Genomic DNA, 12222 nt, shown 5'->3' with positions numbered 1-12222 from the left:
TTGTTTTCAAGTAACCATATCCAGACCTAATGGAACCTCGGCCTTTACAACCCCATCTTGAAAAAACCCAAGGACAACATAACGTTGTTAAAGGGGTAGCGTCATCACAAGTCCAACTATCTCCAACAGAAGAGGCCTACCACTTTCATTGAGAAACAGCAGAATTACTAATAGAGAAGGATGAGGCCTGGAGGGATCTGAACATGTTAGAGATTTTTTTTCAATTTGAAGGGTTGGTCACTTATTTTGGTTCGTGAGCTCATGAGTAATGGTGAGTTTGAGTTAGGATATGGCAGCAACATTTATTTTAGATAAGTTCAAATTTCCTAATAATGCAGTGTGGGAGACTGAGGAGGGGAGCAATAGAAAAGTCAAATCTGAAGGAACAAAGGTTTCATGGTTGAGGTCTGAGGTAAGGGTCCGTTGGTGATGTTACATAATGGAATTGTGTGGACATGGTGATTGAGAAGGTAAGAAGTCAGAGCATTGGCTGGGGTCATTTACACCAACCGAGTTTAGTCACGGCAACTGGATGAAAGTTGGGGTTTTGTCAGCACCAAAGGTACAGGTTTCAGTCTTTCCAATCTTTAATTAGAGGAAAGTTCTTGTGTTGGAAGTTGGACAATCAGAATGACAAATTAGAGACAGTATCAAGGTCAAAAGAGGTGTCAGTGTGCGTGCAGAACCTGATGCCCTTTTGGATGATATTGCTTTTGGGCAGTTTGTGTAAGAGAAATCATAAGGGATTCTCTCACTCTTACTCGGGAGAATAGAGTGGGAACATGCAGGGGCAGTGCTACTGAGCTGGAAAATGGGGAGAATGGTTTTGTCAGTTAGTCAAAAGCTGCAGACAAGTGCTGAAGGATGAGGGGGGTGGAGTTTCTGTATTATGGTCACAATCTCATGGAATGTAATTTCTAACATCAAAGGCTCTTTCAGGCACTGTTTGGAAAACTTCAAATGTGGAGTCGTGAAATGGAGATAAGAATAGGGAAGGTAGCAAAACGTTCAAGGATAGATTTTTGAAAGAGAAGGTGACAGCACATTTGGAAAGGAGCAGTATATTAGCTAACACGGAAGTCCAGAAAGGGATGTTGAGTGGTTACTAGTTTAGTCGCATTTGCCTCCCAGGCTGTCTTTTGCTGTCTGTTCAGTCTTTTTGTTTGGTTGCGAATCCTTCTTATAAATGAGGCAAACCTAAATTCATGGACTTTTCTAAATTTGAGCTTGCATTGCATGTTTCTAGTTTTTGGCACTCTCCAATACATCACAGTTCGTTGAAGTTTTCTGTAAAGTATTTCTCCAGAGTACTGTATTCTTCAGAGCAACCCATCCTCAGATCTTTAACCTTTCATCACAGACAAGGTTTCTTAAACTTGGTATTGGTTTGATTGTATTTTTTGTACTACCATGAGTACTTGCAAAATCTTGCTGTAATGTATTGATCAAGTTAGACTTGGCATGCAGGCATGTCACTGTTATGAGGTCTACAGCGCAGAAAAAAAGGTTAGTTGGCTCATCGAGTCTGCGCCAGTCAAGACAACACACCTAACTGTTCTTAACCCATTTCCCAGCAATGGGGCATAGCCTTGTTGTTGTCATTTCTTGGGGATTTTCTTCTTGATCTGGCTGTGTATCCCCAGACCTGATTAACTTCAATTACTGCATTGCTAACTTCAGTGAGCTAGCTGTCTGAACTGTATTGTAGCCTGTAATCGATCCTTTACCAATCTCATTTTCTTGTATGTTTTCCTCCATTCAATGTAATTTTGCTTTATCTGTCCATTGTTTCAATTTATTTGGTTTCTTGTACTTGGTGTTTCTTTATTTGAAATATTCTCACCTCTTATTACTTTTTTCTGTAGCTTTCTTTATTGTACTTTTACAACCTATAGGGGACAGCATGGTGGCTCAGTGGTTAGCACTGCTGCTTCACAACACCAGGATCCCAGGTTCGGTTCTAGCCTTGGCTGGCTGTCTGTGTGGAGTTTGTACATTCTCCCCGTGTCTGCATGGGTTTCCTCTGGGTGCTCCAGTTTCCTCCCACAATCCAAAGTGTGCAGGTTAGATGAATTGGCCATGCTAAATTTTCCATAGTGTTAAGTCAATCAGTCAGAGGGAAATGGGTCTGGGTGGGTTACTCTTCGGAGGGACGGTGTGGACTTGTTGGGTCAAAGGGCCTGTTTCCACACTGTAGGGAATCTAATCTGTTACTGAATTCTGAATTCTTTCATACTCTGCCAGTAAAGATGAATCACTGGGTGTTTTGAATCAACAATATTTTGAATTTCATTTGCTTGGAAACCTTTGGTGACTGTTTAGAGAATGTTTTAGTGTTGAAATGTTATTTTTATCTTAAATAAATTATTGCAATTGTACTTTCAGGCTCAGGCTTCATGAAGAAAAGATCATCAAGGATCGTCGATATCACCTAAGAACCTATCCAAATTGTTTTGTGGCTAAAGAATTAATCGATTGGCTGCTAGATCACAAAGATGCTGCTGACAGGAATATGGCAATCAAGTTGGTGCAGAAACTATTGGACCATGGTGTCATCCATCATGGTATGTTCGCATCAATATCAAACCATTCAAAAGATCATTATTTTTATGTCAATGACTGTGCTTCCTACAATAAAAAGTTACATGTAGATTGGCGGATATGATTGTGAGGAAGCCCAAACTTTACTTCTTGCTTTTTCCATATCCTTCCTTTTTTCATTTCTCAGAATGTTTGCCATTCCAAGCAGTTAATATTTTGATGTAAATAATCTAGATCCAGATGCACTAATAAGTGGATTGTACAGCAAGGTTTACACTAATGTTAAACAAAATGACTTTACCTTATATATTTGTAAAGTATGCAAAGTCAGACTCTCCCCCTGTTCTATGTGATACGGCCTGGCAGGGTGCTGATGTGTTGTCACACAGTGCTTCAACATGGAAATATTCAAATGTTTATAATACAGTTTTACAGATTGCTGCAAGTCAAATAAAATAAATGCTGATAATACATGCAGACTCCAGTATTTATCATTTCCCTGTTGATGCTGCTCCATCTCAAATACATTTGAGCAATGTGGGAATCTGATTACTTCCTGCTCCATCCACTCCTGCTCCAGGGAAAAAGAATTCCATTTGCTATCTTCAGCTTTTTACCTTGCTCCACCAAACCTAGCCCCATGTTGGGGTCACAGCCAACATTTGTGAAGATAGCTCAGGAAATCCCATTTCACACATTACTCAGGCTGGGATTTAATAAAAGGTGACAAATGTTTAGATTGCTATCAATTTTGCCTGAATGGAATGAATAGTTAAGTATCTGTAAATAATTAAGTTACTCTAAAGTGGTGGTTAGTTAAAATAGCTATAGAATCAAGTAAGTGATGCAAAAGACATAATTGTTCATATTGTTAAAAGAAGTACATGTCTTTCTCAATACATACCTTTCTTACTTCCAAACAAACTTACTTGCTTGAGTTGGATTCTATAAAGATGTGCATTACATCTACAGTGAGAAAAACATCAGATTTTCTTAAACTTGTTAAATGTGGCTTACTCAGGTAAAATGCTACCTCATCACATGGTTAATCTGTTGCCAATTTAACATTACAATGTTGTCAAATTAAACCAACCCAAAGATGGTTCCTGTACTGTTTTCTTCATTTAAACAATGTATAAATAACTCCCCCACCCCAAACCTCATCGTTCCTGAAATCAAAAAATGCTGGACGTCACAGTGGGTCAGACAGCATTCATGGAGAGAAAGTCAACCTAATGTTTCTCTTCATGGATGCTGTAATCTCCAGCGTTTTTTTGTTTTTGGTACAGATCCCAGCATCTGCACTAATTTGCTCTTAGTTCTCATTGTTCCTGTTGGTGACGACTGTGATCTGGCTATGGTTAATTGGAAAGCAGGATTGATAGGATAAAGTAGAGAATTGATAAGAATCTCCTATAGATTGCTGCTGATGTAATATTGTGTTACATATAATAAGTCATTCCTGAAGCATCCCTAGCACAATGGCCTGGACTTTCCGATTGGCATTTAGGGACCCTGTGGAATCCCCATTATAGAAGATGTCAAAGGAATTTCTGGGGAAAATGAAACCTGGAGAGCGCTGGCAGTTCCTCTGTGCCGGGAACATTCTGAAAGTATCCATTTAAATTGTAGACTGTGAAGGGTTTCAAGGAAATTAAGGCAATAATTACTCATAGAATGTAAGATTTTAAAATACATAGTTGGATCACTACTCGGAGTTAGACTGACTCCCAAATTTCCAAGCATATCCCTCACTACATTCCCACAGATACTTAACCATGCCCCCCCAAGTCTCAGCCCGCTACGAGACCTGACCTCTTCCACCTGCTCCAGCCTTCTCTGCCCCAATCCCAGCTACCATCATTAGACCTGGGCCATTTTTAGATTTCAGCATAAAGCAACTGACAAATCGGCATGGTTTGTCCTCCCCACAATGTTCAGCACTGTAAGGGAAGTATAAGAATTGAAGTATGGCTCCATGCATTTGAAGGAGTCCTAATCGGAATCTGCTGTCAGAAATATGGAGCTCTTCTGTTCTATTAAAAAAAAGGAGCAGAGAGGCAAGTTATGAGCAATTGTCACTCCCTGAAAAATATAGCCCCACGTTATCTCATGTGATGGCTCTGACCTGTGCTCCAAAATATATTAACCTGTACTTTTCTGTGCCTTCTTTTTAGTGTGTGATGAACTTAAGGAATTTAAGGATGCCAAACTCTTCTACCGCTTCAGAAAAGATGATGGCACTTTCCCATTGGATAGTGAAGTGAAGGTTTTCGCAAGGGGCCAAAGGATATATGAAAAGTAGGTGGATTCTGTTTCAGGTGGACCTTTTGGACTCTTTTTTTATTCCCTCATAATAATTGATACCACTTTATCAACAGCAGTACTCTCAATCTTCTCTCCTTTTAAATATTGTATCCTGATGGATTTGGAGGGTGACTGAGGGCAGAATCTGATAGGAGTCTGGGCTATGGCGAGAAGTGTTGCAGAAATGGTGAGAAGTCAAAATCATCTCACACCATGTTTTACGTTTCTCACAAGCAGCCTGACAAGATTCACACTATGCTGTGGGGAGAACCAGATGACAGGGATTACCACTTGTTAAATGCCTTGTTAACTTCACATTAATATTCAGAATCCCATTTTACTGAAACAAGCTAGACATTGGGGAAAACTCAATGAGCTGGTACCTGACCGATTCAGTTCAGCACGTGCTCTGAGTAACCTCCATGTTGCCTGTGATCAAACTGCAGCACTGGGTAAGATCCATGGCTGCACTCAGCCCTCCTCCGTGGACATTGCTGTCTTTGCATTTGTTTGAGATGCTGGCAGTGCAATCTGCAAGCACATGGCTACATTACATGGCACATTGACAACTAACATTTGAAAGGCTGTAGCAGGTACATTTTGTGCACACGATCAGGCTCCCAGTTTGCAGACTGGACTGGGCTGGATCCCAGGGCTGTTTGCTGGATCATTTAGCCTCATTCCTGATGAGGAGCTTTTGCCTGAAATGTCAATTCTCCTGCTTCTTGGATGCTGCCTGACCTGTGCTTTTTCAGCACCACACTCTCGACTCTCACACACTTGGCGCCTACCTGCTTATTCACAACATCTCTTCCTTGCTTTGTCCTACTTGCTGTGCTGTGCCAATTAATGCTCTTATACAATCAAGCAGCTTGAATTGCTAGTCAGCAGTCCTCAGTCTGGGAGGGTGGGTTGGTTGGGGGGAGGTGTTGGTTGGTAGTGGACAGCTTGCTGTAAGGTAGTGTGTGTGCTGCATTAATCTTGCAGCTGTACAATGTACCAGATCCTTATGAAGCGCAAACACCACATACAGCAAGCAGATGAAGTAAAAAGGGGGTTGGGAGGAGGGGGTAGTCTCCTCAGTAAAATCTGTGGATCCATTATTTGTCAATTATATAAATGATTTGAATGAGAACTTAAGGGGAATAGTTAGTAAGTTTGCAGATGACACTAATTTTGGTGCTGTAGTGGACAGTGAAGAAGGTTATCTGGGAATGCAGTGAGATTTTGATGAGGGTGTTGTGGACCGTGAAGAGGGTTACCTCAGATTACAACAGGATCTGGACCAAATGGGCCAATGGGCTGAGGAATGGCAGTTGGAGTTTAATTTAGATAAATGCGAGGTGCTGCATTTTGGGAAAGCAAATCTTAGCAGGACTTATACACTTAATGGTAAGGTCCTAGGGAGTGTTGCTGAACAAAAAGACCTTGGAGTGCAGGTTCATAGCTCCTTGAAAGTGGAGTCGCAGGTAGATAGGATAATGAAGAAGGCGTTTGATATGCTTTCCTTTGTTGGTCAGAGGATTGAGTACAGGAGTTGGGAGGTCATGTTGCGGCTGTACAGGATATTGGTTAGACCACTGTTGGAATATTGCGTGCACTTCTGGTCTCCTTCCTATCGAAAGGATGTTGTGAAACCAGAAATGGTTCAGAAAAGATTTACAAGGATGTTGCCAGGGTTGGAGGATTTGAGCTATTGGGAGAGGCCGAGTAGGCTGGGGCTGTTTTCCCTGGAGCATCGAAGCCCGATGGGTGATCTCATCGAGGTTTATAAAATCATGAGGGGCATGGATAGGATAAATAGACAAAGTATTTTCCCTGGAGTGGGGGAGTCCAGAACGAGAGGGCATAGGTTTAGGGTGAAAGGGGAAAGATTTAAAAGTGACATAAGGGATAATCTTTTCACACAGAGGGTGGTGTGTGTATGGAATGAGCTGCCAGAGGAAGTGGTGGAGGCTAGAAGGCATCTGGATGGGTATATGAATAGGAAGGGTTTAGAGGGATTTGGGCTAGGTGCTGGCAAATGGGACTAGATTGGGTTAGGATAGCTGGTCAGCATGGACTGGTTGGACCGAAGGGTCTGTTTCTGTGCTGTACATCTCTATGACTCTCTTACTGGGCCAGTGGGCTGAGGAATGGCAGATGGAGTTTAAGTTGGGTAAATGCGAGGTGTGGGTCAAAACAGGGCAGGATTTCCACAAAGGTAAAGCTCTGGGTGTGTTATTGAACAAAGAGATCTAGGGATACAGGTTCATAGCACCTTGAAAGTAGAATGAAAGGTGGACACAACGATGAAGAAGGCTTTCAGCATTCTTAGTTTCATCAGTCAGAGCACTGAGTACAGAAGTTGGGGCACCTTTATTGAAGGACTGTACAAGACATTGATGCGGCCACATTTGGAGTACTGCCTGCAATTCTGGATGCTCTACTATCGACAAGATATTATTAAACTAGAAAGAGTACAGAAAAGATTTACTAGAATGCTTCCCAGACTGGAAGATTTGAGTTACAAAGAGAGGTTTGATAGGCTGCATCTTTTTCCCTGGAATGTGGGAGACTGAGTGGTGACCTTTACAGAGGTCTATAAAATCATAAGAGGCGTTGATAAGGTAGATGGCAAAGAGCTTTTCCCGATGGTAGGGGAGTCTAAAACTGGAGAGCATAGGTTTAAGGTGAAAAGGGAGAGTTACAAAAGAGTCCAGAGGGACAATTTTTTCACACGGATGGTGGTGAATGTCTGGAATGGGCTGCCAGAGGTAACAGTGGAAGTGAGTACAATTTCATCATGTAAGAAAGGTTTAGACAGCTACATGGATGGGATAGGATGGAGGAATATGGGCCAAATGCAGACAAATGGGACTAATTAAATTGTGAAAACTGGATTGCTTGGGCAAGTTGGGCTGAAGGGCCTATTTCCTTACAGTAGACCTCTATGACTGAAATGAGATATACCTTAGTTCTCAGAGGGATCTAAACAATAGGAATTGTCATCCAGCAGGGCCAAATGTGCAAGTAGTACACCAAGCCCATGTGCACATACTGTTTCCACTGACTGTAGCTGACATTGTCCCCCCCCCCCAGTCTTCGGCTGGATATCTGCTGAGTAGTTTTTTCTGAGTTGTGGTAAGTTAGGACGGGAATTGGATGTGAGAGACTCTGTAGGATGGGGTAGGCAATTTAATGAACAAGTTTGACAAGGTAGGATGAGAAAACTTGCTGGACCTCACAATGAAAAATCACGTGAAAACTAAATGCAACTCAGACTTAGCCAAAAAAATATAACATTCAGCTCTGAATTTTTTTTTGGGGCAAATTAAAAATGTTGGAAGTATTCAGAAGGTCAGGCAGTATCCCTGAAAAGAGAATCCGAGTTACTGTTCCATGTTGGTGACCTGTTTGTGAAAGTGTTTCTGTTGTGAGGTTAATTAACTATCAAGTACATTACACACGCAGAGTAAATTAAGTGCTTGATTTTCAATCTGGAGTCAGTAATTAGTAACACGGGTCATTGGAAGATTGCTTAAAAAAATAAGGTCAATGTGGATTTAGAAGCATTATTTCGAAGGCAGCATTGTTTTAAAGGCATCATAAATGTCTCCAAACTCTCACTTCCCCAATGTCACCTCATTCCCCCATGTATCATCTGTTGCCATCCACCTAGTTTCCCCGATTGTAATTCTCAGCAGCCATGCAATGGCATTGAAAATCATTTTAATACAATTGGAAAAACATTAAAGATTTTTAAATAACCCTGCATTCAAACTCATTCTATTGGGGGAAAAAAACAGGATAAGAAAATGTTGCAATCCATTGTGCGCCATAAAGTTTGGAAACAAGCTAGACACCACAGTGAAATCCTGTTTTGTTCTGAAAGACTGGTAGAAGTTTCAATGAGCCCTTGTTTCATACCTTAAGAATGTAACGTAAGTATGAGAAACCGAGTGAGCAATTTTGCCCCTCCAAGTTTGCTCTGTCATTTAGTACAATAATGGCTGATCTCATCTCAGCCTCAACTCCACTTTGCTCTTCATAACCCTTTTAACAGTCGCTAATTAAAAATCGGTGTTCAATGTTGATGTTTTCCAAAGGTTGGATGAGGTAAGTGGCTAAGAGGGTGAGTTAAGGTGATGGAGTGAAGGATCAGTGAGCCAGGTATATGGGTAAGGCAGGGAGGCTAGAGGATGGCTAAGGTGGTAAGTAATTAAATAAAGACATGGGATAGTATGGGGAAGAGGACAGGATCCTGTTTGCAATATGGAAGAGTGTGGTGGAGCAGTTGGGACAGGGTCAGGATGGGGAGGTAGAGTTGAGTCAGGTCAGAGTGGGGAATGCATTAATTTTCTTCAGGAGGAAGGGGGGTGCTGGAGATCAGAGCCAAGATTGTGGCGGCACGGTGGCTCAGTGGTTAGCACTGCTGCCTCACAGCACCAGAGACCCGGGTTCAATTCCCGCCTCGGGCAATTCTGTGTGGAGTTTGCACATTCTCCCCGTGTCTGCGTGGGTTTCCTCCGGGTGCTCCGGTTTCCTCCCACAATCCAAAAAAAAGTGCAGGTTAGGTGAATTGACCAAGCTAAATTGCCCGTAGTGTTAGGTGAAGGGGTAAATGTAGCAGAATGGGTCTGGATGGGTTTCGCTTCGGCGGGTCGGTATGGACTTGTTGGGCCGAAGGGCCTGTTTCCACACTGTAATCTAATCTAATCTAGAGTGGTGCTGGAAAAGCACAGCAGGTCAGGCAGCACCTGAGGAGTAGGAAATTCAACGTTTCAGGCAAAAGCCCTTCATCAGGAATGAGGCTGGGAAGCTCCGGGGGTGGAGAGATAAATGGGAGAGGGGTAGAGCTGGGGAGAAGGTAGCTAAGAGGGCAATAGGTGGATTGAGGTGGGGATGAAGGTGAAGGGGATTGAAGAGGAGGGTGGAGCGGATAGGTGGGAAGGATGATTGGCAGGTAGGACAGGTCATGGGTATAGTGCTGAGCTGGAAGGTTGGAACTGGGGTAAGGTGGGGGGAGGGGAAATGAGGAAACTGGTGAATTCCACATTGATGCCCTGGGATTGAAGTGTTCTGAGGCGGAAGATGAGGCGTTCTTCCTCCAGGCGTCGGGCGATGAGGGAGCAGCAGTGGAGGAGGCCCAGGACCTGCATGTCCTCGGCAGAGTGGGAGGGGGAGTTGAAGGTATCTATGGATGGTTAGTGGGCTAGAAGCTAGCTGGTCAGCAGTGAGTTAAGGAGGGAACATTCTTGTAGGATTCCAAATACTGGGTAATTGCCTGTCAGATATTTCAATTTCCAGGGCACCTCCTATAGAGTCAACTGTGTCAGAAGTCCATATGTCTTGATTCGCAATTCATGTCTATTCTAAAACAATGAAGATTATCCCATTCTTTAGGAAGATATGGGCCGAACCCAAGTTAAATCTGAAAACAGTCGACCATCTGAATTGTAAATAAAACCTTATTCATCAGTCCCAAAAAGCTCTGAGCTACTGAATTGTGGTATTAACAAATGAGCTTAGTTTGACTTTTCTGTTCTGAATGATTTGAAAATTTTTTAAAAATATAGTCTCCTTTCTGACTTTGTTAGTGAGGGTGCAATAAGTTTCATTTTAACAACAATTTCCATTTTCCGTAAATGAAAGAAAGTACAGACTGCTTTTGGTGGAAAAGTGGAAGCATTTTTCACAATTGTCATGAATGTGAACAGTATTCTTTTAGTTTATTTGGTTTAGGAGTTTATTTCTGTGCTGATGTCCTGTACTTTATAAATTTTCCTTTCTCTTTCTCCTCCTTTTCCTCTTTTGTTTTTGTCCCTTGTCAAAATTCATTTTGATAGTACAAGCAAAGGTGAGGAAAATTAGCAGGGGTCTCTCTTTGCAAATTCCTGCATGTGAAGTCTGAAATTGCCTGTGTTTTTTAAGAAAGTAAAATTTTAGGTGCCTGTGCATGAAATCAATAAATTGAAGCTTTAAAATGTTGTTTGTACTTTTTTATTTAATCAAAAGCATTTCATCATACATCTCCTTGTAACCAGAGCTTCCATCCAGGTTTTCTAAGCCAAGAGATTATAAATGTGTCCCCTTTTTTTTCGACTAATTGCCACACCAACTCATGGACTAAGTGTATCACCGTACTCCAGAACAATTTATTGTGGCATCCTGAAAATTCTATGCAGATTTAAGTTTTGGCTTAGATTGAAGCGCATTAGTCTCTCCTCTCTGTTTGCAAAGGCACAGCTTTTTAAAACCAAGACTTGTATTTGTAACTTTGTCATGACAGGTTGATGACCACTGAGAACTATCTGCTGCAGACAAGGGAGGAAGAAGGAGTGAAATATCAACGTGCTTTTGTAGCAAGTGAATTTATCGACTGGCTGATACAAGAAGGAGAGGTTGCGTTAAGGAGTGAAGGGGAACAGCTTTGTTGTAGACTGCTGGAACATGGCATTATTCAACATGGTGAGAAATTGGTTAATTACTCTTTTTGACATGCAATGGAAAGCAGTTCTCCCCCCGTATGGCACAGTGCTAGTGTCCCTGCCCCTGGGCCAGAGAAGCCTGGTTCAAGTCCCACCTGCTCCAGAGGTGTGTAATAACACCTCTGAACAAGTCGATTAGAAGGAGTTAGACCAAGTTGTCTCTTACCTGTGAGCTGCCCCAACCCTGGCCTGGCCTTTATCTGCTGGTTGATGTATAATAGTTTCACAAAAGCTCTCTGTTTAAATGATGAGGAAGCCCAGCTTGACTTTGATCTCAACCTGGTGTGCTATTGCAATTTACCAAGGAGTCCCAAGGCTTCCAAGCAGAAATTCATCCAGGATTCCTCCTTCCAATTTCTGCTTCACACAACTGAAATGTGTGGATATTTAGTGAAGAGGTCATTGCCTCTTTGCCTTCTGTAATATATTGAGAATATGCTAGGATGTGCAGAACATAAGTTCTGAACCATGAATTAATATTTTCAGGGTAATACGTAAACAGAAAAACAAGAAAACTGTTGGAGTGTGTTGACTGGTATATGTTCTTCACACCACCTTTGAGTCAAATAGCCACATTTACGCCTGGAAGACGTTTTTATTTTGAATAAATCTTTGTTGTATTTTGTACTTCATAGGATTTTAATTGCAGTAAAACAATGTAAGCAATGTAACGTGCAGAAAATTGTTCACAAAACTTCAGATATACTATATAATCCTTTGCACAACTTTGCAAGTCTAAAATGTTGCCTCCTAGTCACTTGCAGAGATAAGTGTCGGCAAGATTTGCAGATGGTGATTCAATAGTAATGTCTTAGCATGGCTTGGATTACACTGCCATGGATATTGTGGCTCTAAATTGGTTCCTTCAATTAAAAAAATCACACACTACTATTTTTCATCATTG

At 41.8% G+C, this 12222-nt stretch overlaps 1 protein-coding gene across 4 annotated transcripts in view; it reads left to right on the top strand.

Moving 5' to 3' along the window:
• The window catches only part of deptor (DEP domain containing MTOR-interacting protein), a 76985-nt gene that overhangs the window by 31540 nt on the left and 33223 nt on the right, over window positions 1-12222 (top strand). For all 4 annotated transcript variants that reach the window (XM_072571200.1, XM_072571201.1, XM_072571202.1 and 1 more), the window contains exons 3-5: window positions 2386-2564; window positions 4719-4842; window positions 11120-11298. In XM_072571200.1, coding sequence (XP_072427301.1) covers window positions 2386-2564; window positions 4719-4842; window positions 11120-11298 — 482 coding nt within the window. The remainder of the gene's footprint in view (window positions 1-2385; window positions 2565-4718; window positions 4843-11119; window positions 11299-12222) is intronic.

This window comes from Chiloscyllium punctatum, chromosome 5, assembly GCF_047496795.1.
Source record: "Chiloscyllium punctatum isolate Juve2018m chromosome 5, sChiPun1.3, whole genome shotgun sequence".
Classification (NCBI taxonomy): domain Eukaryota; kingdom Metazoa; phylum Chordata; class Chondrichthyes; order Orectolobiformes; family Hemiscylliidae; genus Chiloscyllium; species Chiloscyllium punctatum.
The sequence above is the reverse complement of the archived record's forward strand: the minus strand, read 5'-3'. Positions and strand labels throughout refer to the sequence as shown.